The sequence below is a fragment of the Alexandromys fortis genome, unplaced genomic scaffold, assembly GCF_014885135.2.
Source record: "Alexandromys fortis isolate MF-2015 unplaced genomic scaffold, M_Fortis_MF-2015_v1.1 scaffold_207, whole genome shotgun sequence".
Lineage (NCBI taxonomy): Eukaryota > Metazoa > Chordata > Mammalia > Rodentia > Cricetidae > Alexandromys > Alexandromys fortis.
Window position 1 is genome coordinate 1,973,211 of NW_026068106.1, and position 24,368 is coordinate 1,997,578.

Consider the following 24,368-nt stretch of genomic DNA (forward strand, 5'->3'; position numbering starts at 1 on the left):
CATTACTTCACATGTTGCTTTTCCGGTAGCTGCTAGCATCTCTCAGACTCCCCCTTCTTTTTCCCTGTATCTTTGCTTGGGTTTCCTACCTGGTTCCACTCTGCCTGGCTATGGTCAAATCAGCTTCTTTTGTTGCTTTCATTGGTTAATAATAAAGAAACTGCCTCGGCCCTCATAGGACAGAAAATTAGGTAGGCGGAGTAGACAGAAGAGAATGCTGGGAGAAAGAAGCTTAGTGAAGGAGTCGCCATGATTCTCTCGCTCCAGACAGACGCAGGTTAAGATCCTCCCTGGTAAGCCAGCTCGTGGGCTACACAGAATATTAGAAATGGGTTAGAACAATATGTAAGAGCTAACCAATAAGAGGCTACAGATCCGGGCCAGGCAGTGTTTGAAAGAATACAGTTTCCGTGTAATTATTTCTGGGCATAAGCTAGCCATGCGGGCGGCCGGGTGCCAGGGACGCAGCCCTGCCGCTCCTACTTCAACATTCTTTGTTAACCAACAGTTATGAAATATATTCATACATACAGGAGGACATCCCACACCAATCTATACCCTGTGTAGACCATACAAGACAGAAAAAAAAAACTGTCTTAAATGCAAAGAATCTCCCCTTTGGGAATCCCTGGGCCTGGTGCTGAAGAACAGTAGCCCTCTGCTTACCAAGCTTCTAAAAGACCCATCACAACCATGATATTAATTTTTCCAGTCATCGTCATCACACTAGAAATGTTAATAATGAATCTGAACTCCATTGTGAACAAAAAAGAAGAAATGAACCCTGTGATGCAGTTCATATAATGGCATCAACTAAAATTTATACTCTCATCACTCATATCCTCACTAATTACATTTGACTGAGGGACCACAAATTGTATGGCAGGACTTCCCACTGTAAAGAGTCAGTGAATCAGAACTGACCTTGCTGAGCAAATACTGAAGGCCATGCTCCAGTCCTGTTAGATGCATCTGATTGACCCTCAGTAGAACCTGCAGTTTCATTATTTAGCAACAGTTCAGTTTTCTCAATTGCAAAGTAGAGGGGAGAACCATGCACCTGCTAGATCCTTTTAACTCTAGAACATTTGATATCCAACTATAAGGACCATACAGCATCCCTTGGTTCTTGCATTCTCGTTGAAAAGATTTTAACTAAATGCATAAGGAGCCTCAGCAAGTAGATTTTAATATAGTAGATCAACCTTATTTAAAGCAAGAATATATTCACTTCGCATTAGTAGACCATACAAGAGATGAGATCTGTCAGGATATCAGGTTTATTTTATTGATTACTTTTTGCTGCTTTTTATTGGTGTATGTCTATTTCTTGTCATCTAGTCATGTCAGTCATCTTCTCCCATTATGATCTGTGGCTTTAAAATATGCTACTTTAAAAGCATACCTCCTCTCAGTATATATTCTCACCTATAACTAAACTGAACTGGATGGCTTCCAAATTTGTGACCCATTTATGAGATCTCATGACTTGGTCTTGTGACTATGTGTTATTGTAATATCCTTTTGTTTCCTCTAAGACTCCTTCCTCCGCCATTCATATCTAAAATCTACCAAATAATAATGTAGTCAGATTTGGAAAGAGGACAGAGTCTGGTGGGAAGGTGAAAGGAATATAAAAAGAGGGCTTAGGAGGGCCTGGTTGTGATGCAAGTACATAGGAAGTATCCATGAAATTGACTCAAGAAAGCCTATTATTTTGTGCAGTGATAAATAGATGGCAGAATTTTTTAAATTTTTATTCTTTACATATATTACATTCAGACCACACTACCTCCACTCCTCCCAAACCCCAAACATCCCTCCTCCTAGATCCACTCCTCCTCTGTTTCCTTTCAAATAGAGAGAGAAGGGGAGAGACTCCCAGGGATATCAACTGAACATGGCTTAACAAATTGCAATAAGGTTAAACACAATCCCTCATATCAAGGGTGAAGGGGGCAACACGGAAAGAAGAAAAGAGACCCAAGCATAGCAAAAGCATCAGCAATACCCACACTCCCACACAGGAGTCCCACAGGAACACCAAGTTATGCCAACCTAATGCACATTCAGAGACCCTAGCTCAGACTCATACAGGGTCTGTGATTATCTCTTCAGTATCCGTGAACCCTGCTTAGTTGATTCTGTGGGCTGTATTTTCATGGTGTCCTTGACCCCCTCTAGTTCCAATCAATAGACAGTTTGAGAAAGGCAAAAAGACACTGTCGATAGGACAAAAAATGGCGGACTACAGAATGGGAAAGTATTTCCACCTACTCCACCTCTGACAGAGAGCTAATATCTAAACTATATAATGAATTCAAGAAACTAGACATCAACAAACCAAATAATCCTATTAAAAATGAGGTCCAGACCTAAACAGAAGTCTCAATAGAGAAATCTCAAATGGCTGAGACACATGTTCAACATCCTCAGCCATCGGGGAAATGCAAATCAAAACTGCTTTGAGATTCCATCTTGCACCTGTCAGGCTGGCTAAGATCATAAATATAAGTGACTGCTCATGCTGGCAAGGATATGGGGCAGGAGGAACACTCCTACATTTCTGGTGTGAGAGCCAACTTGTACAGCCACTAGGAAATCAATTTGGCAGTTCCTTAGGAAATTGGGACTTGCTCTACCTCAAGACCTAGCTGCTATTCCACTCTTGGGCATTGTCTTAATTCGGCTTTTTGTTGATGTGAAGAGATGCCATAAACACAGCAACTATTATTAAAAAAAAAAAACATTTAATTGGAGTGACTTACATTTTCAGAGTTTTAGTCCATTATCATCATGGTGTGACTTAGTGGCAGGCACACAGACACTGTGCTGGAGAAGGAGCTGAGTTTCCTACACTTGACTTGCTGGCAACAAGAAGTGTTTAATCTCTCTGTGCATGGATTGAACATATGTGAAACCTCAAAGCCCACCTTCACAGTGACACACTTCCTATAACAAGACCACACCTACTCCATCAAAACCACACCTTCCATTAGCGCCATTCCCTTTGGTGGTATTTTCTTTCAAACTAGCATATACCCAAAGGACGTACTATCCTACCACAAAGACACTTGTTCAACTATGTTTGTATCTGCTTTCTTCATAATAGCCATCACCTGGAAACAACTTAGATGTCCCTCAACTGAAGAATGGATAATGAAAATGTTGTACATTTGTACAGTGGAGTAGTACTCAGCTGTTAAAAACAGTAACATCATGAATTTGAAGGCAAATGAATGGAACTAGAAAAAAGTTAACCAGAGAAAGGTAACCCAGACCCAGAAGACAACCATAATGTGTACTCACTCATAAGTGGATATTAGCTGTTAATTAAAGGTTACTCATACTATAATCCACAGACAGAGAGAAGCTAAGTAACAAGGAAGGCTCAAGAGGTCATGACTGGATCCCCCTGGGAAAGGAAAATAGAAAAGACTTTTTCACTGGCCTGGGGTGCATGGAAATGGAAACAGGGGGGTCCAGTAAAACAGTGAATGAAAAAAAAAGAGTACTAGGAGAGATGACTGGAATTGTGGGGGGGGATGAACTTGGGGGTGGGAGATGTAGAAACCTAGTGCAGTGGAAACTTCCTGGAATCTATGAGAATGACCTCAGCAAAGTCTCCTAGTTTGGGAGATACAGAGCTGAAACTGGACATCCAATAGAACCAGACAAGGCTCCCAGATGTGAGACTGCATCATCAACACAGCCAAAACCCTCGACCTACCATGTGTCCTGCCTGAAAAACAGGCTGGAGTAATGAGGAAGCAGGATTTGTGGGAGAGGCCAGTGCGAGTGGCCAGAGGGAGTGACCAGCTAATGACTGCTCCAACTTGAGACCCACACACCTAACATTTCATGATGGCCAAGAACCAGAAGCTGGTCAGCCCACACCCAGGAAAGAACCAAATGCAACTGGCAAAAAAAAAAAAACAATGAAATGATTCCTAATGATATTCTGTCATACTCATAGATGACCAAATGTCATCAGAGAGGCAGCGTGCAGCACCTAATAGGAGCAGATACAGAAACCCACAGTCAAAAACTAGGTGAAGCCAGGAGACTCCCATAGAGAACAAATTTTTAATCATATTTTAAGAATGTGTGTATATGTTCATTTGATACTAATGAAGACAAGAAGCCAGGTTTTTCTGAGATTAACTGTGGTATAGTTCATTTAGAATCACCCTTCAAATAAGACTGTAGAAATCATTTTAGGCTTTGATTACATTTAGAATCAGGTTTTATTATTGTTCCCATGTATATTATAATGAAAATATGTTCTAGCACAACTTACTTGCTCCAAAAGCAAAGAATTTTAAAAAAAAAAAAAAAGAAGTAGCAGATATTTATTAAATACTTCCTATAGGCCAAACTCATTGGGCAGTTTACTTGAAATAACCTTTGAAAATTAGCTCGTGAAATAACCACCTCTTTCTGTGTTTCACATAGTAGAATAGGCTTAGAGAAGCTTGCTTTTCTTTTAACTAAGAGAAGTAAAAGCTCAGAATTAGAACCCAGGGCTACTCGAAAACAACTCCAGTATTTTACCTCTTTCCACAAACATTTCCTGGCAACATTTTAATTAAGTGAAGTTGTTCTCAGAGCAGTATTTAAGTGAAAACATGTTAACCTAAGTAGGTTTGCCTGTAGCCTGTTTCTACGTGGTTTATTTTTATTTTGTTAATGGAGATATCCTCCCCTCTTTCCAAAAGGGATATCTAACAGATTACAAGGATTAGTGGCTAAATACATAAGCAGGGCTCTGCCCGTTATAAGATTAAGCACAGTTTTAAACACATTGAAACAAATTGGTAGAGAATTTGAAACATCGGTAAACATCATTTACTGACAGGACCTAATAAGGATGCTAATGAAGGGAGAAGAGTTTGGTCCAAAGAAAGAACTGCTTTGTGTTGAAAGTGCTAAGACTAGATGAAATAATGAACACAACATCATAAACACCGCTAAAAAGCATCCCCTTGCTTCAACAGTAGCAGCGAACAGAAATATTCGCAGTGAAGGAAGTTTGCTAAAGAATTCAGTTCTTTGTATATAAAATAATTCTGTGGCAGCCAAAGAGAAAGCCTTCCTGTGGAAAGACCCTAAGGTTGATACTTTCTCTAAGCCTGTGAAAAGGCCGCAGAATTTCCATCCTCACAGAATCAGCTTGCAATCAATCTAGAATGGGCTGCTTTACGGGAAGGCAACTTGAACACGGGAGGGCAGTAGGAGGATGTTATGTCTCTACTTTACAGAGTCTGTCCCCATTTCTTAGAGCTAAAATAAAGAGCAGGGCTGAAATCAGCCTTTTGGTACGACTTTAAAATTGCTTGTTATGACTTGAATGAAAGCGGACTGCATCTTCACAAGTGGTCTTGGGTAATTTTATAAAAATCAATCAACCATCATTACAGCCGCTTCCCCTCTAAATACATAAACGAACACATCTTTTACATGTAACCCCTCATTTCCATCAAACCTCTCTTATTTCCTTGAAGGGGAAGTAAAAGAGACTTTTAGCAGCTAGCTGATGTTGGAAGGGAAAAAAGGAACACTAAAACAAACTTTTGGCTAACTGTATAATCAATCATCATCTGAAATGACCACAAAATCATTTGCTTTGTTTTATAAGGAAAACAGATACACAGTTTTAAAGATGACTGCCTTACAAGAAAAAAAAACTTTAACTTATTTTTACTAAAACCAATAGTCTTTGATAGAGCTGCCTTTCCTTACCTTCAATTCTTCCATCCTTTCTCTTTTGTAATCCCCACCCCCAGCTAGACCTTTGCCTCATGGCTCTACCATACTGTTGCTGTAAGGTCACAAATTTCATTCATATCAGTCTCAATCTTTGATTACCTTGTAATTTACTATGTCCTGGAACTCCTTCCCCTCGCCTGCCCAGTACTGCCTGGTCCTGGTTTTCCTCTTCCTTCCTTCTTCCTTTCCTTCTCATAATGCAGTCTTGGCTGTCCAGGAACTCACTGTGTAGACCAGGCTGGCCTTGAACTCACAGCGATCCACCTGCCTCTGCCTCCCAGGTGCTGGCTTTAAAGCGCCACTACATTAGGCTTCCTCCTGTTTCCCAGGCATCTATATCCCTGGTAGTTGATTTTTCTGGTCATCCCAACCTAAGAAACTTCCTGTGTCCCAAGACCCAGCCCTTTGGCCACTTTTCTTAGCATTGTATGTACACCACCTCCTTTGTCCCCCTTTAACTCAAGGGTTTAAAAAAAATCAATGTATCTAGTTGTAGATAATTCCCAAACATTGATCTCCAAGCCTAATAATCTTGGCCCTCAACTCAATTTATATACCCATCTTTGTTTTCAATATCTCTACTTGAATGACCAATTACCTTTTAAACTCAGCAATTCAAAACCCAAACTCCCCTTACCTCAGAAATCTAGTTAATCCTGTCCAGTTGCTGAGTCCCACAACACTAGACTCAACTTTCATTCTTTCCCCACAACCAACCCCTCAGGAAATTTTATACATCGCATCTTTAAATTACCCTCCTAGTCCAGCTATTTCTCACTACCTGTATATACACTCCTAAAGTCTAGGTCACTTTTGTCTCAGTCCTGAAGTAATATTGGAAGAGCTTGTCCTCTTAATGGAAACCATATGGTCCACGTCTATGTTAAAATCCTACACTCATCCCCATTACTCTCAAAGCTTTCTAGACCCTTCTACATCAGTCTTCTCTGGCTCAGGCTCCTGTTACTCCCTTCTTGACCAAGTGTTCCTGTTGCATTGACCATTTTGCCTCCTCCTCCAATCTTGAAGCATTTACCCATGATGTGTCCTGAGTCCCCTAGTGACCCTTCCTCAGTATGGGTTTCTGCCCATCTTAAACCAGTCTGAATTTTGCTCTGTGGAAATAGGAAGTATAATAAAAAAAACATAATTCACTTCCTTATTTGTTTCTTTCCTTATAAAAGTAAACTCCATAAGAGGAAAATTTTTTACTAGCTTCATCCACAGCTCTAGTCTGTGTGTCTACAACAGTACCTGGGCCATAGGAAATAGTATTGTTGAATAAATACAACTTTAAGCTCTGGAAGTAAATGAAGTCTCTTACAGAGGCTAAGTAGACTGAAAACAGAAGAGGGGGGCAAAAGGACAGAGAGGGAAGATCTATCACATACCCACATAAAACCTAGAATAATAAGATTTAAATAGATTTGAGTAATCAGAAGGTTGCAAATGCATGGACTCTGGGGAATGTTTTAAGAGCTGTGAAGGTGGTAATGTGGATGCCAAATGTTATATGCAGTATTTTAGCAGAATTAAGGGAGTAACGGTTCACAGTGATAGCGTTTTTGGTAGAGACTGAGACTGATGCAAGACCCAAAAAAGAATCCGAGATTCCCCATTAATTAGATGACATCTGTCGCCAAACTAGATCATCTGTCTTCTCAAACCTTGAACTACGTGAATCGGGAGAGGCAAACTACCCAATTTATTTATTTACAATGACTGACCTTCATTCAGAATATTTTTGTAAATAATTTAGCAGCCTATATATCACAACTTTTCAACTGTTGACTTGTCAAATGGATAGTCAGGGGCGTCTGTGGATTAGCACTTCTAGAGAGTGACAGGGGACTGCACATTTAGGGTGCGCGGATACTACTATGCCTTGATAAGGGGGTGCTAGCTGCGATGTGGGAAGTTGTGGGCTATGACGCTATACTCGCTGTACCGTGCTGCTTTGAGGATGGAAGCTACGAGGAGGTGAGGAAGAACAGGAGAGAGGAGCATTAGGCAAGGCGGCCACAGCCCGAAGCGTGCATCGTGATGAGGTGCACGCCACACGGTTTCCTTTGTTGGCAAGATCCAGATTAGACTTGTGCCTGATCCACTGGAGCAGAGCCTGGGAAGCCTTCGAGGTGGGCTTGTCCCCGGCCAGAGAGGCGGAAAATCAATTTGGCTGGCAAACGAGAGCCCCCAAGAGCTCAGTCCACGCTCCATAATCCTATCCACTAGCAGCTCAGGAAATAGAAGTCGGAGTCCTCACATATTCATGGAGAATGTGAGGCATAAATCAGGCTTTAAGGATAAGGGGCAAAAGCAATGGACTCTCTGGCTGGCTACTAATTAATCAAGCACAGAACACCTCAGCTTAGCAACCTGGGATGAAGCCACTTACACACCAGCAAGCAAGCAAAGGCTACTGCGTCTTTTCTCCTTTTCTTTTACCTTTCAATTAAAGCAGATATCGGCTGAAAATTTCCCCTTTAGCTGATGCTGCTTATGCATGCCCCTGTTCTTTCTTTAATTAAAAAACATGCTTATTGCAAGACTTGCCAGAATCACTTTAACGGTATTTTAATTGTAATGTCTCTGCCTGATTAAAAAAAGAAAATATGAACTGAAAGTGTTTGCAAAAATGGTTCTCGGGATGCCAGAAGAGAATTATACACCTCCCAGGAATGGAAACCACATACCAATTCTTTAATTAGCCTTGTGTTGCAGTGATATGGGCAGCACAGAAGGGGAAAAACGTATCTGAAATAAAACCATTGACTCCCAGTCACAAACAATAGCAGCTGGAAGAAATAGTCTTCATCAGTTTAGATGTTCCCAACAGGATAAAGAACTGCAACCAACCTAAAATGCTACACTCAGGAGAAGCCCATTCAGTGTGCCCAGTGCAGTTTGCACTGCTCTTCATACAAGTCAAATGGTCACTGAGAAAAGAGCAATGGTACTGTTAATTGCCTTTCGTTGCTGACATCTTGATGGGTTATCTTTATGGTTTTCGGCTCTCTTCAAACTTGATCATGTATCGGTGAGACCTGAACGAATATCTTAAAACATAGATGTGTTGGGAGTGATGGTGACTCTACACTTAGATGCTATGACTGAGTACCAGATGCTGAGAACTGTAGGTGTCCCTTATTATAACAGGTAAGTTATGTCATGGCTTTGGGTGTCCACAATCTTGCCATACTTGCTCCCATCTAAAACAGGCAGAAAAATGAATGCAAACTTGGAATTACGGATGAATTCTCTTTCTCATCCAATAAATATTTCCTGTTATTTCCCAGACCTTCTCCAAGATATGGAAGTATATATGTAAAGACATATGGTCTCTGTATCTTTTTCAATTGCTTTTTTTGTGGAGTTGAACTGTTCCAGGTAATAACCTGATGTAGTGAACTGACCTGTTTTAAGATAACTGAACAGGGAGGTAAATGTTATAATTCACTTAGACTTTTACTTGTTCTTTCTGAATCAATTCTACACTAATTATAAGTTTAAACATATTTTTGGAACTACATGTAAATATTTAAAAGAACTGAAACATTAATATAAATAAATGCCTGTCATTCCAGGTACTGTTACCAATTATTTGACTAAACTGACTCCCTTTAGGGCAACAGAAGACCGCCATATCCCTCACTCACAGCACTTCCTATGTGTAAGTCTCAAGGTCTCAGTTAACTGCATGGGTTCCTAAAGTCACAGAAGTCCTCACAAAGAAAGCAATTGCAAAAGGAAACAAACACAAAAATAAAACTCCATCTTTTCCCTGAAATTCTGCCCCAAACTGATAGAAGTCATACCTGACAAACGCATTCAATCTTCCTTTTCCTTCACACCACCACACGTTTGAGCAATTCTAGTCTTTAAATGACTTCCAGATATAATTCAGATATAATTGCTCTATTAGAAATCAAGGCAAAGTTATTCTGTATAGCAATTTTGAGGATGCCGTTAGCTTCCTTGGGTTGGATTGTCTACCTTTATCTGGCACTGTGAATATTGCACAGGGCATAAGAAACAACAATAATAAAGAATGTTTGGCCTCATAGTTCTCATAGCCCAAGAATCTTAGTTACATAAGAAGTCCAAACTTCTAGCTCCCTTTCTTGTCAGGATGAATAGGATCTAGGGATCATTAATCAACAAATGAGACAGAAAGGTAAGGAGAGGCCAAGTCCTGAAGGACCCTGTAAGCCATATTAGGTTTGGATTGGAAATTAAGGGCTAATGGAAAGCCAGTGAGGGGTTTAAGTAAGAAAGTTCAAGACATTTATCTTTCATTACTGAAAATGCTGTTCTAGGAATGGACTGGACCTTTTCGGTAGCATTTTTCATATTACAATATCCAAGTTGTCAAGACATAAACTGTAAATTGTTAAGCATCTATCTATCTGTCTGTCTGCCTATCTTTTGAAAGCATGTCCTTTCTCACAGCAACGGATTATCTTTCATTTATGGCTAATCAAGTGTGTCTGGGACGGTTCTCTGGAAGTAAATAATGTAAGCCATTGTCAGATCGGAAAAAAAAAAAAAAAACAGGCTTCAGAGGCAAGTGTCCCTCACATAAAAAAGCTTTTGTCTCTGATGTTCTGATACACAAATAGCAAATGAAATTGGTCACTGTCTGGGTGAATCCAGTAACATGTGAGGGTACCAGGAAGGATGCCAGCTATAGAAAGCTCACAATCAACATTAACCTGTCTTCTCACTTAAGAAACTCAGTTATTAGTTCATTCATTCACTCAGCAATTATCTGGGCATCTACTTTCCCAGAAGCCCATGGGTACTTTCAGTCAGGATAAACATCACCAATTCTGGCTCCTGCTCACCTTAGCCTATAGCCTAGAACTGTATACTCTTCCACAATGGTCAAAAAATAAAAAAAAAATGATGTTATATTTATAAATAATTGGAGCTATGGAGATGCTTTGATCAGTAAAATAATCACTGTATAAGCATGAGTAATTGAGGTCAGACTCCCAGAACCCACATAAAGTCAGATGTGGCAGTACCGATCTGCAATGATTATTCCTTTTTTTTTTCTTTTCTTGTGTGTTTTTATTGAGCTATACATTTTTCTTCACTTCCCTCCATTCTTCCCCTCTCCCTTTCTACCCTTTCCCATGACCTCCATGCTCCCAATTTACTTAGGAGATTTTGGCTTTTTCACCTTCTTTTTTTCGAGACAGGGATTCTCTATGGCTTTGGAGCCTGTCCTGGAACTAGCTCTATAGACCAGACTGGTCTCGAACTCACAGAGATCCGCCTGCCTCTGCCTCCCAAGTACTGGGGTTAAGAGGGTACTCTTTGTTATCTAGTTTCTCTAGGGCTGCTTTATGTCTAAAAGCCACTTATGAGTGAATACATATTGTATTTGTCTTTCTAGGTCTGGAAACACAGTATTCTTACGGTAAAATAAAAGATGGAGACAAGAGAATTTCTAGAACCTTGTGATAGCTTGGCCTATGCAGCATCAAACCATGAGGGACTCTGTTTCAAACAAGGTAGAAGGCTTGGATCAACACCTGAGGTTGTTCTCTGATATCCATGTGCATGCTATAGTGTATGCACACACACACACACACACACACACACACACACAACAAAGGAAGTAATTCAGTCTTCTTCACAGGCAATTTATAGCTAAATTATTTTAAGTTTACTAATTTGAAACAAATGTTGGCAGCTTCAGGTCACATGTTGACCAAGCATCCTATTCCAGAAAGAAACCTTAATACAGAATATTTCACTAGGAGCAAAACTCCAGCCTGTCATCAGAGCCACTTCCTTTCTATTTTTGGAGGGGGTAGGTACAGAAAAGCTAATAGTTTTATTTTAGACTGTTAAGCACATTTAAATTTTTCACTTTATTGAATATATTGAATTTTGTAATGAATATTAGATATAGCATTTACACAGAAATACATTTCTAATAATGTAATTTGGGATCTTTTAAGCAGTTTTGATACAGTTCTACTCTGTCATTCTGGCTGGCTTCAAACTCACAGAAATCTTCTGGCCTCTGTCTCTGCCTCTGCCTCCACAATCCAGAAATTAGAAGTGTGTACCAGGGCACCTGGAACTTCACTATTTCTTTGTTTTTTTTTAAATTGATTTTTATTGAGCTCTACATTTTTCTCTGCTCTCCTTCCTGCCTCTCCCCTCCACTTCCTTTTAAGCAAAGCTGGTGTCTACAAATACTGCAGGCATAGAGCAATCTGTCAAGCAACTGCTAACAAGAAAGGCAACAAATGGCATATCAGGGGATCCCTCTTTACAGCATTTCCTGATCACTCTATTACTAAGTAGACCTGAAGCCCCATCAGAATCCCAGGCTAGGTCAGTGTCAATAAGAAGCAACAACATATACAGTTACCTGGAGAGATGCTTAGTCTTGACTATGAACTTAATTGAACTGAAGTTAAGAAAGCAGAGCTCAGGGTGTGCGTATGAGGACATTGCCAAGACAACTAGATCCAGAGGACTCTGACCTAATCAATGGATTGATCCCTTGACAGATTCGCATCCCTGGGAAGTGGTGAGAGACAGAAAGCAGGACCTTGTGGGGGGCCTTAGGTCACTAGAGGAATATATTAGAGACAATCATGCCCTGGCCTCTTCTCCATCCTCTGCCTCATGTCCCCCATATGAGTTATTCTGCTCTGTCATGTCCCCCTTAGCACAACAGACAAACATATCACACCGTGATACAAAATTATTTCTCCATTTATATTGTGTCTCAGGTACTAGGAAGAGCCAACACATCGGGGGAAAAAATGGTAGTAAGCTGGGTTCATCACCTAATGGTGTAGTCTAAATCCCCAGAAGCTTTCCAAAGATGAGGAAATTTGACAACGGGATCAACAGTGAGTTGAGAAATGGCACTGCACTCATAAACTTTCAGGAGCTGTGGTGACAAGGACAAGATCTGCACAAAACAAGCCAGTCAGAATTCCAGCATGAAACAGGGAGGGCCCCAAGCCTCCACCCCAGCTGAGGAGCTACTGCCAATTAATAGCCACTGGGAGAAGAAAACTCGTTTTCTTAGGAATCAGCCATGCTCCATTGGCTCCACCTCACACGGGTTACACTGATTGGACTCAGTTATTTTTCAAAATGGGAATGATGTGGGGAGAGGAAATGGAGTAGAAGATGGATCTGGAAGCAACTGTGGAGAGTAGAGAATGCCGAATATAATCAAAATGTGTTATGGGTGTGTATGAAATTCTCAAATTATAAATAAAATATTGCATTGTTTAAAATAAATGATGTTTCGTCTCAAAAAAAAAAAACAGCGATAATCATGTTTATACTATAAAAGTCCTGATTATAAGAGGTCCAAAAGATCTGAGTCTCCTTAAAACTGAACTAAAAACAACTTTGAAGGAAATGAGCCCACATTCCAAGTTGCACCAGAAAAGCCTTATGATCCTGAGCAACTAGGAGAAGGGAGGCAGGCAGATGAGGATTCTGCTGTTTCCACCTCCTGCCCCTTCTTCCCTTGCAAAGGAAAGAAAAACACTACAGTGCGCATCCTGAAGATAACAGGAGCAAAAGCAATCCAAGGCCTTTATTATCCAGCTAATTCTTTCATATAATCCAGTTTGCTTTATATATAGAAGCAGCTGCTATCTGTAAATCAAATTTTAACTTCGGTCTGATTCTCAGCCATCTCCTCTGTTATCGCTCTTAGTCCAAAAGGAACAACGGATGTTAATTGAGTTCTTATTCTGGGCCAGGCTCTGTCAAAAACTAATGGCTTTAAAAATATTTCCTCATTTAACTAAAAACATCCCTGTGACTGAGGAGTGCATAGTAATACTGCCTCGTAACCGCCCCAAGAGCTTGCTCTTGCTATTGCTGTGACTTCTGAAGTCATTACAATCTGGTACTGCCCCAGGAAGGAGAACCCTGAGGCTCATAGGGGCTCAGTTTAGCCAAGGTCACAGAGATGGTAGATGCTGAGGCCTAGATCTAACTCGGCTCCTTCTGGCTTGAAAGTCTGCCAAGCATTTAACTGTCGTGGTATACACCAGTAGACCAAGAAATAGAAAATCGCATTAAGGGCAAGCAATGTATTACTAAGCAGCAATGGAAATTGGAAGCAAGCTTCTGGTAAAAAGGTTTTAAAGAAATGGCATTGTGAGAAATGAGAAAGTACAAAATGTCATTCTTATATGTATTTTTAGTGTAAAATATGATGTTTTAATTACATATTCGCATGTGCACACTTATATACACGCACATGTTTATATATACATACACACACTAGATACTGAAATTAATGTATCCACCAGCTTGCATTTATCATAATTTTTGTGCATGTATGAGAGAGAGAGACAGAGAGACACCTAAATTATAAAGGCTCTACATTATGAGGATGGTCTGTCCTCCCTTAATTAACTCTTAATTATTATCTCTCAGCCAGTTAATATCAAGCTGCTTGACCACCAGATGAGAAAGAGATTCATTGCCTCATTCCGGAAATATAAATGTTTCCTCAACTGCAGGAGATCCTTGACTGGGATGCATAATTCTTTGAAATAGGAGAACTTTCCTTCTTTGTTTTTATTGCTCCTCATAATTACTTGGAATAAAAAATGATAAGTTTTAATTCAGAAATGCCTTTAGCTATTGGGCATCTTCACATAAAAGCACAAAAAGTATAATTAATGAAATGAAGGCAAGATGCCTATTTCCACCCCCATCTCATTAGTAATAAGTGATTAATTCTCTTTTGTGTTTAACAGTATCCCTAATAACTAACAGGAAAAATGGGGGGTTGGGCATTATGTGTGGCTGATAGTACTGGGTTGGCATGTATGAAGCTCAGGGTTCCATCCCCAGCAGGTCACTGTGTTGTCTATAATCTAGCAATAGGAACTAGATGCAGAAGGATTGTAAGTTCAAAGTCCTCTTCAGCTGTAAGGATTTAAAACCCAAGTTTGGTTAGGGACTCTGCTTCAAAAATACAAAAACAAGAGAAGGAGAGTAAAAGAAGTAGAAGTAGAGATGGCTCACAAATTCAAGTTTTGTATCTTCTTCTACTTAGAATAAAATAATGCTGAAGAGAGACAACAAAATTGCTCAACAGATAAATGTGTTTGCACTCCAGAATAAAACAAAAGTAGATATATCTGGATGTCTTTACCGTGATCACAAGAATCCAGCTTATTTCAAACAATTTAAGAATAATTAAAAGGAGAGATATGTATCACTGAAACAATTGAAGAGACTGAAAGCAAATTAATTGGAAAAGATAATATTCAAGAAATCAAGAATTATTTTCATATATGCAATAGATTTCACCCAGACCTTGAACCATAGACCATTTGCTTGCTCATTCATGCAACAATCATCTTGCAGCTTTTAATCTCCATCATTTGTTTCACACTGTTCTATATCCTTACTAGACAACAGCCAACAAATTCATGATTTTTTGTGATATGGGGATTATTCTATGAGAAGAGACACACTTTGTAGCAATGACTAAGTTTAAAATATGACTTGTGATAATAAAATTATGAAGAAGGAAAACCAAACCAACGCAGAGATTAATAAGAGGAGTCATGTGGAATATTGTTCTATATGCTGTGAATATGTTTTATTACCTTTGGTTAATAAAGAAGCCACTTTGGCATATTGCAGGGCACAATATAGAAAGGCAGAAAACAAAGCTGAATACAGGGAGAAAGAAGGCTGGGTCAGGCAGACACCGTGTAGATGCCGAAGGAGAATGATGCCAGAACTTGACCGGTAAGCCCCATCATCATGACAATACACAGATTAATAGAAATGGATTAATTTAAGATATAAAACCAAGCTAGAAATATGCCCGAGCCACTAGCCAAACATGTAATTAATACAGTTTTTCTGTGATAATTCAGGTCTGAGAAGCCAGGAAATAAAATTGCAGTCTACAATTACAGAGGGGTATTGCAATTTTGGGAAAGATATACTGTAAGCCCTTTCTGATACACTGATATTGTCTCAGAGAGCATATAAACACAATGAGCAATGAACCTACAGAACAAATATTGCAGACAAAGGACATCAAGGGCCAAGGTCTAAGGTCAGGTAGTTTCACAGAAGTGCTTAGCTGTAGTGAGTAAGGATGGCAAGATCAAAGAATAAATCCAGAGTTAAAGAAGGACCTTGGGTTTCAGTCTTGGTGAGATGTAAAGTCATTAGAGGGTTCTGAAGAGAGAAGCAATCATGGGGGTGATAGTTTAGAAGGCATGAGCTAACCCTGATAGGGCACACCTTAGCATACAGAACTCAACACAAATTGCAATGACTTCAGTACAAGGAATCTTATTCAACACCTTTTCTATTCAAACAGGTGATTTCAAAAAGGAACTTATTTCTGCATAGAGTGGGAAGAAGCTCATGAGCTCCCAGCCCCAGCTCAGGAGCTAGAGAAAGCTGTTAGCTGCTGGGGAAGGACTGTCTGTTTGCCTCAGGGTTATAGCCACAGGCAGGCCAACCATGCTCCAGTGGATGGTCCCACACCCTTGTACAGATGGGCTATCTGCTTAGACTCAGAGGCTTATTAAAATAGAAAGTTGGACCCCTTTATGATAAAGGTATTGGAGAGACTAGGGATACAAGGGTCATACTTAAATATTATAAAAGCTATTTACAGCTAACATTAAATTAAACAGAGAAAAACTCAAAGCCATCCCACTAAAATCAGGAACAAGACAAGGATGTCCACTCTCTCCATACCTCTTCAATATAGTGCTTGAAGTTCTAGCAATAGCAATAAGACAACATAAGGGGATCAAGGGGATTCGTATTGGAAAGGAAGAAGTTAAGCTTTCGTTATTTGCAGATGACATGATAGTATACATAAGCGACCCCAAAAATTCTACCAAAGAACTCCTACAGCTGATAAACACCTTTAGTAGCGTGGCTGGATACAAGATCAACTCCAAAAAATCAGTTGCCTTCCTATACACTAAGGATAAGGAAACAGAGAGGGAAATCACAGAAGCATCACCTTTCACGATAGCCACAAAGAGCATAAAATATCTTGGGGTAACCCTGACCAAGGAAGTGAAAGATCTATTTGACAAGAACTTCAAGTCTTTGAAGAAAGAAATAGAGGAGGACACCAGAAAATGGAAGGACCTCCCTTGCTCTTGGATTGGGAGGATCAACATAGTAAAAATGGCAATTCTACCAAAAGCAATCTATAGATTCAATGCAATCCCCATCAAAATCCCATCAAAATTCTTCACAGATCTGGAGAAGACAATAATCAACTTTATATGGAAAAACAAAAAACCCAGGATAGCCAAAACAATCTTATACAATAAAGGAACGTCTGGAGGCATTACCATCCCTGACTTCAAACTCTATTACAGAGCTACAGTATTGAAAACAGCTTGGTATTGGCATAAAAACAGAGAAGTCGACCAATGGAATCGAATAGAAGACCCTGACTTTAACCCACAAACATATGAACACCTGATTTTCGATAAAGGAGCTAAAAGTATACAATGGAAAAAAGAGAGCATCTTCAACAAATTGTGCTGGCAAAACTGGATGTCAATCTGTAGAAGAATGAAAATAGACCCATATCTATCACCATGCACAAAACTCAAGTCCAAGTGGGTGAAAGACCTCAATATCAGTCCAAACACACTGAACCTGATTGAAGAGAAAGTGGGAAGTACTCTAGAACACGTGGGCACAGGAGACCACTTCCTACGTATAACCCCAGCAGCACAGACAGTAAGGGCCTCATCGAATAAATGGGACCTCCTGAGACTGAGAAGCTTCTGTAAAGCAAAGGACACTGTCGCTAAGACAGAAAGGCAACCCACTGACTGGGAGAAGATCTTCACCAACCCCTCAACTGACAAAGGTCTGATCTCCAAAATATATAAAGAACTCAAGAAACTAGACCGTAAAAGGCTAATCAACCCAATTATAAAATGGGGCACTGAGTTGAACAGAGATCTCTCAACAGAAGAAGTTCAAATGGCCAAAAGACACCTAAGGTCATGCTCAACTTCCTTAGCGATCAGGGAAATGCAAATCAAGACAACTTTAAGATACCATCTTACACCTGTCAGAATGGCAAAAATCAAAAACACCAATGATAGCCTTTGCTGGAGAGGTTGTGGAGAAAGGGGTACACTCATCCATTGCTGGTGGGAATGCAAACTTGTGCAACCACTCTGGAAAGCAGTGTGGAGGTTTCTCAGGAAATTTGGGATCAACCTACCCATGGACCCAGCAATACCACTCTTGGGAATATACCCAAGAGAGGCCTTATCACACAACAAAAGTATATGCTCTACTATGTTTATAGCAGCATTGTTTGTAATAGCCAGAACCTGGAAACAACCTAGATGCCCTTCAATTGAAGAATGGATGAAGAAAGTATGGAATATATACATATTAGAGTACTACTCAGCAGTAAAAAACAAGGACTTCTTGAAGTTTGCAGGCAAATGGATGGAAATAGAAAACACCATCCTGAGTGAGGTAAGCCAGACCCAAAAAGAGGAACATGGGATGTTCTCACTCATATTTGGTTTCTAGCCATAAATAAAGGACATTGAACCTATAATTCGGGTTCTTAGAGAAGCTAAATAAGAAGGAGAACCCAAAGAAAATCATATAGGCATCCTCCTGAATATTAAACTTCATCAGGCGATGAAAGGAGACAGAGACAGAGACCCACATTGGAGCACCGGACTGAAATCTCAAGGTCCAAATCAGGAGCAGAAGGAGAGAGAGCACAAGCAAGGAACTCAGGACCGCGAGGGGTGCACCCATACACTGAGACAATGGGGATGTTCTATCAGGAACTCACCAAGGCCAGCTGGCCTGGGTCTGAAAAAGCCTGGGTCAAAACTGGTCTCGCTGAACATAGCGGACAAGGAGGACTACTGAGACCTCAAGAACAATGGCAACGGGTTTTTGATTCTACTGGACCTATTGGTTTCGTGGGAGCCTAGGCAGTTTCGTGGATGCTCACCTTACTAGACCTGGATGGAGGTGGGTGGTCCTTGGACTTCCCACAGGGCAGAGAACCCTGATTGCTTTTTGGGCTGACGAGGGAGGGGGACTTGATTGGGGGAGGGGGAGGGAAAGGGGAGGCGGCGGTGGGGAAGAGACAGAAATCTTTAATAAATAAATAAAAATAAATAAAATAAAAAAAGATGTTAGATAGTCACATGGCCTCAAAGTGTCAGTTTTCTCATACAGTTGTGGCAATTGTATATATTGGTGTGATGTATATGAAACATTTATTGCTGCTGCCATATGGATAATAGGTATTTAATAAACATTAATTTACTAAATAAAAAAATAGAAAGTTGGGAGAGGTTATGGTTAAGGGAGTAGATCCAAAAGGAGTTAAAACAAGGAGTTGGGGATAAGAATGATGAAAATGCATTGCAAGCAAATATGAAAGAATGAATAATATATTACAATTTTTTAAGTGGCCAGTTCAATACTTCCAACAGCAACTCCAGCGTCATCAATGTCCTGAGATCATTTCACATTCCTTCTTCCCATCCTTAGCAAATCACCTATGATCTAATACAGTGGCTGATTGAGCTGTCATATTTACATAACAGGAAGTGAGGAAGAAATGAAGTACAGACATGTACTACTGCATCAGCTCTGCTTTAAGAAACTTCTTATACATGTAAACTTCTTAGAACAGGTATTAGCACAAGACTATGCCCAGCTCCAAAAGAAGCTTGAACACACAAAAATTTAGTGTCTTGCTGTTACAAATTGGGGTTCTGCTAAAAAGAAACACACACACCCCCAAAGCTAGAAGCACTGGGGAAAAATTAGTGGCAATGTTTAGCAATTCAGACCTAAAATTACAGCGATCAGGAATAAAATGATACTGATGTAAGTGTACATATACAAACACCAAGTGAGGCTTGAGACAGCAGGAATCACTGGTGGTTATGGTAAAACAAAGCATGAAGTCTATCATTAGGTTCACTACTAGAAACGGGCAATTACAGTAAGTAAGGTAGGGAAGTCCTTCCCACTTTGATTCTCCATGTGATCCAAACACAAGTCTGGAATAAATGACATGCTCTCTTTTAAACATGTGGATGTACATGTGTGAGAATGTGTGGGCATGTTCGTGTAGAGGTCGTCAACCTTGGTTGCTATTCTCAGAAATGCTATGTAGCTTCATTTGAGATCGGGTGGCTCTTGCCCTGGAGCTCACCAATTAGGCTATACTGGCTGACCAGTGAGCCCCAGGGATCTCCCTGTGTGTGTCTCCCTGGCACTGGGCTTACAAGTGCATGTCAGTACACCTGACGTTTTCATGTGAGTTCTGGAATTGAACCTGGGTTCTTGTCTGCACAGCAAATATTTTACTGACTTGTAATACTTAACACACCTCAAAAAATGGCATGTTCTGAATCCTCTGCACAGGTCACCTCTAATAACTACTCACTCCTCACTGTACATCTCTGCTTGTATCTATCAACTGCTTTAGCTAGAACTAGAAACTTGAATCTGTCGTATTTACTCCACTTGTTATTTTCCTTTCAGTAATATTGCTGCCATTAATGGTTTTCTTCACTTTTTCTGACATCTGTGAGAATTCCTAGGCCACTTAATAAGCATTCAAAAATTATCTGTTGAGCAAAATTTGGTCTTTGTCTTTTCATTGTTTTCCTTATTTCTAGATCTACAATTAGTGTCTTTATGATAAAAAAAAATCTCAGCTTCTCTGGAGGCAACTCCCTTCCCTACAAAGAACTCTTGTAAGCTAAGTGTCCAAAGGCTGATATCCGCTTCCTGTTCTCCCATTCCCCAGAATGAGAGTGTCCTCCCAAATACCGCTCATCGATTCTACACAACTCAAGAGTGAAATATTGTCTAATCTAAAACGATCATGGGAAACCATGAGTGAGGGGAAAGTGGGTTGGTTACTTGCATCTCTGAACTCATAGAGAAAAGCTGTAAACTTGCTGCACAGGGTCCTTCCTTTCTCCTGCCCTTTGATGCCCATCTGAGGCCTCTTCCTTCATATCTTGTCTTTTCAACACTATTTCTTGGTTAAACATTCCTAAGAAATAAGCGTATATCCAGAGACCAAACTTATAAATCCAAGACTTGAATAGGAAATAGTCTTTCAAATGGTTGTGTCAACAAAAGGCTAAGGCCCTTGAGAAGCTCCGCCATAATTCAGATTCTGTGGGAATGGTGCCCATTTAAAGCTTAGCAAGGAAAACTTTTGAGATGCAGTTCTAAGTCTCTAATTTTACTTTGTCATTGCCAGTCTTCAGGTTATACTGATTTATTGACATTCCTTAACTACTAAGTCATTTACATACACACACACATACATATCCCTATAGCCACTAAGCCACATATATACATACAATACATTAAACCATATTACATATATACATACATAATACTTCCATAGCCACAAAGCTACATGCCTACACTTAATTACACACACACACACACACACACACACACACACACACCACAGCCACTAGGTCACATACATAATATTCCCCATAGTCACTAAGTCACATACATACATGCATACATAACCCAATAGCCACTGATCTACATACATGCATGCATACATACTACATTCATACATGTATACACAAATAGAAAGAAAGAAAGAAAGAAAGAAAGAAAGAAAGAAAGAAAGAAAGAAAGGAAGGAAGAGGAAGGGAGGAAGGGGAGGGAGATGGAGGGAGGAAGGGAGGGAGGAAGGAAGGAAGGAAGGAAGGAAGGAAGGAAGGAAGGAAGGAAGGAAAAAAGAGGGAAGGGAGGGAGCAAAGGAGGGAGGGAGGGAGGAAGGAAGGAAGGATGGAAAGAAAGAAAGAAAGAAAGAAAGAAAGAAAGAAAGAAAGAAAGAAAGAAAGAAAGAAAGAAAGAAAGCACAAAACAGGCAAAAACTTAATATGACAGACATTCCACCTCTTAAAAAACACTAATTCACTGACGGGACAGAATTCTTCTTGCCTGGGAACAAAGGAAAAATAAAAGCAGCTTCCAGAATAAAGAATGTCACAATAACTGGCCAGAAAATCTTGATTCAGTCTACAAGAAACAGGTATCATAGCCAGACCGTGGTGGCACATGACTTTAATCCCAACACTCGGGAGGCAGAAGCAGGAGGATCTCTGTGAGTTTGAGACCGGCCTGGTGTACAAGAGCTAGTTCCAAGACAGGCTCCAAGACTACAGAGAAACCCTGTCTCAAAAAAAGGAAGGAAGGAAGGAAGGAAGGAAGGAAGGAAGGAAGGAAGGAAGGAAGGAAGGAAGGAAGGAAGTTAAGGAAGGAAGGACGAGATATCAAAAGTACTTTAGCTAATCCTCTTCCAAATGTTTGGGTGTGTAGAGACGTTCTTACTGTAACAAGAGTGCATACAAGTGTTGTTTACGGCATCTATAGTAGCTACTGGTGTCAAGTTTTAGAGGCATCCATAACTAAGCCTTTCTCCCACACAGTTTCCACCTGACAATGAGCAAAGGCACTTTCATAACTATTTCTTATTATCAGCCCATGAAGTAGGAAGTGTGATTTATTATCATGTCACAGATACAAAACTAAATGCACAAAGAGGTGAAGTGACTGACTTAGCCACATGGTAGATGAGCTGAAATTCGAATTCTCAGGCTCCTCCAACTTCCTCTACCCTAGAGCTATGTGGATGGTTTTGCACTAAGGAGGCCTATTTATATGACTTTCCATGGGACCAAGAAGACAAAACCACAACAGGGTAAACGCAGGAAGACATTGCTTTCTTGGCAGAGGATTTCAAAGGCAGCAGCATTAACCAATTTCAAGGCATTTTGCTATATTGTGGGGTTTGCCCTGGATAAGCATGACTACAAAGGGCTGGGGCAAGACAGCTGCTCCTGGAGAACACTATTAACTCTCTTGTTTTTGAAAAAAAAAATAAAATAATTAAGCTCCGAGCTTTAAGAGAGCGGAAAAGAACGGCCTTTAGCTTTGAACTCCTCCGACCATCTCTTACTTTTCATTTTAAAAGACGTTTCAATCTGGTTTCAAAATAAACTGTCAATCAAACGCTAAAACTTCTCCAGAACCTTCCCCCTCCCTTTTCACTCCCTCCGAGTGACCACAGGCTGTTCAAACTCCACAGACCTTTAAGGTGCAGCGAATTCAGGAGGCTTGTGTTCGCATCCAGCAGGAGCAGCTGGCCGGTCTCCACCGTGACGCTGTCGCCATCTTGTGGCACTCTATGGGGAAACCAACTGTGAGGTCTGGACCACCTCCGACAGAACTGGAACGAAAAGTTGCACTGGAAGAGAGAATGATTCGGCTTGTTTCTGAAGCAGGATGGCACAGCGAGCAATGGAAAATGGTAAATGCTCCGGGAAATATTAGTCTCTCTCTTTTCCTTGAACAACTAACCCAAACAGAAGAAAAATATAAAAAGGATATACGCTACACCTCTGTGCTCAGCTCCTAATTTTTTTTCTATTTTTTTTTTTCTCTGCGCAGACTCTCTTGAACCTAACAGGCAGGGCTGATTCCATGCCTTACTTTTACAGACCTGTATTGAATCTTACACAAAAATGTCATGAATAATCTGGACTAGAGAGAATTAAAATATTCTTCTTGATGGGTGGCATTTTGCTTGATGTAATTGGTTTGGTTTTCCCTGACTCTGCCACCAAGTGTCCCTGTTTCATGGGAACCTTCCTCCTCTGGAGGGCACAGATCTACCATTCCGCACGGCCCTGTCCTCTCAGAAAGCAAGTTGTGTTGAACAAAGCCGAAGCCGGCACCAGTGAAAGGCAGGCCGACTTCAGATGACAAATGAACAGCCCGGTGGTTTATGTGAAGGGCAGAGGGCAGGACTGAGAAGGGTCAGCCTCTCATCTCCTGAGTTGTACTCACAGAACTTCCAGTTTTCCTGTTCCTTCATGGTCACTCTAAAGCCACGGGCTTTAAAAAGCAGAGACATAAAAGTCACCACACATGTGAGACTCAGCACGTGGTTTATGAAGTTCTCAAACTAACAAGAAGGAAAATATTTAAAACTCAGAATAGGAAATATGGTTTCCTCAAGGAAAAGCATCAGCAGAACTGTCATACTGACACTCCAACCAAATGTCTGAAGTGTCCACACATATGCACCAAAGAAGTCCCCTTGTGACATGTAGGCAGATGGGAGGCAGTCATTAAGAAGGGAGCCTTGCTTTGGGGACCCTACCCCTCATACTGGGTCACCTCACCCAGCCTTAATACATGGGGAGGTGCTTAGTCTTACTGCAACTTGATATGCCCTGTTTTGTTGATACTCCTGAGAAACCCATCCTTTCCTAAACAAAGATGCAGAGCAGTGGATGGGGGGGGGGGGGTGAATACCGGGGGATGGGAACAGAGGGGCGGGAGGGACTGGGAGAAGAGGAGGGAGGAAAATGTAGGGGGGGGGGGGGAACAGAGGGGCGGGAGGGACTGGGAGAAGAGGAGGGAGGAAAATGTACAGCCCAGATATAAAGCACATAGTTAAATATATTTTTTAAATTACTGTGAGTAACAACCTTATCTGTTTATGTATGTTTCTTAATTTCTAGAAAAAAAAA

The 24,368-nt window shown here is 40.5% G+C and overlaps 1 protein-coding gene across 5 annotated transcripts in view; it reads right to left on the reverse strand.

Moving 5' to 3' along the window:
- The window catches only part of Pkhd1 (PKHD1 ciliary IPT domain containing fibrocystin/polyductin), a 438,845-nt gene that overhangs the window by 271,469 nt on the left and 143,008 nt on the right, over positions 1–24,368 (reverse strand). For all 5 annotated transcript variants that reach the window (XM_050124099.1, XM_050124100.1, XM_050124101.1 and 2 more), the window contains exon 36: positions 22,921–23,077. In XM_050124099.1, coding sequence (XP_049980056.1) covers positions 22,921–23,077 — 157 coding nt within the window. The remainder of the gene's footprint in view (positions 1–22,920; positions 23,078–24,368) is intronic.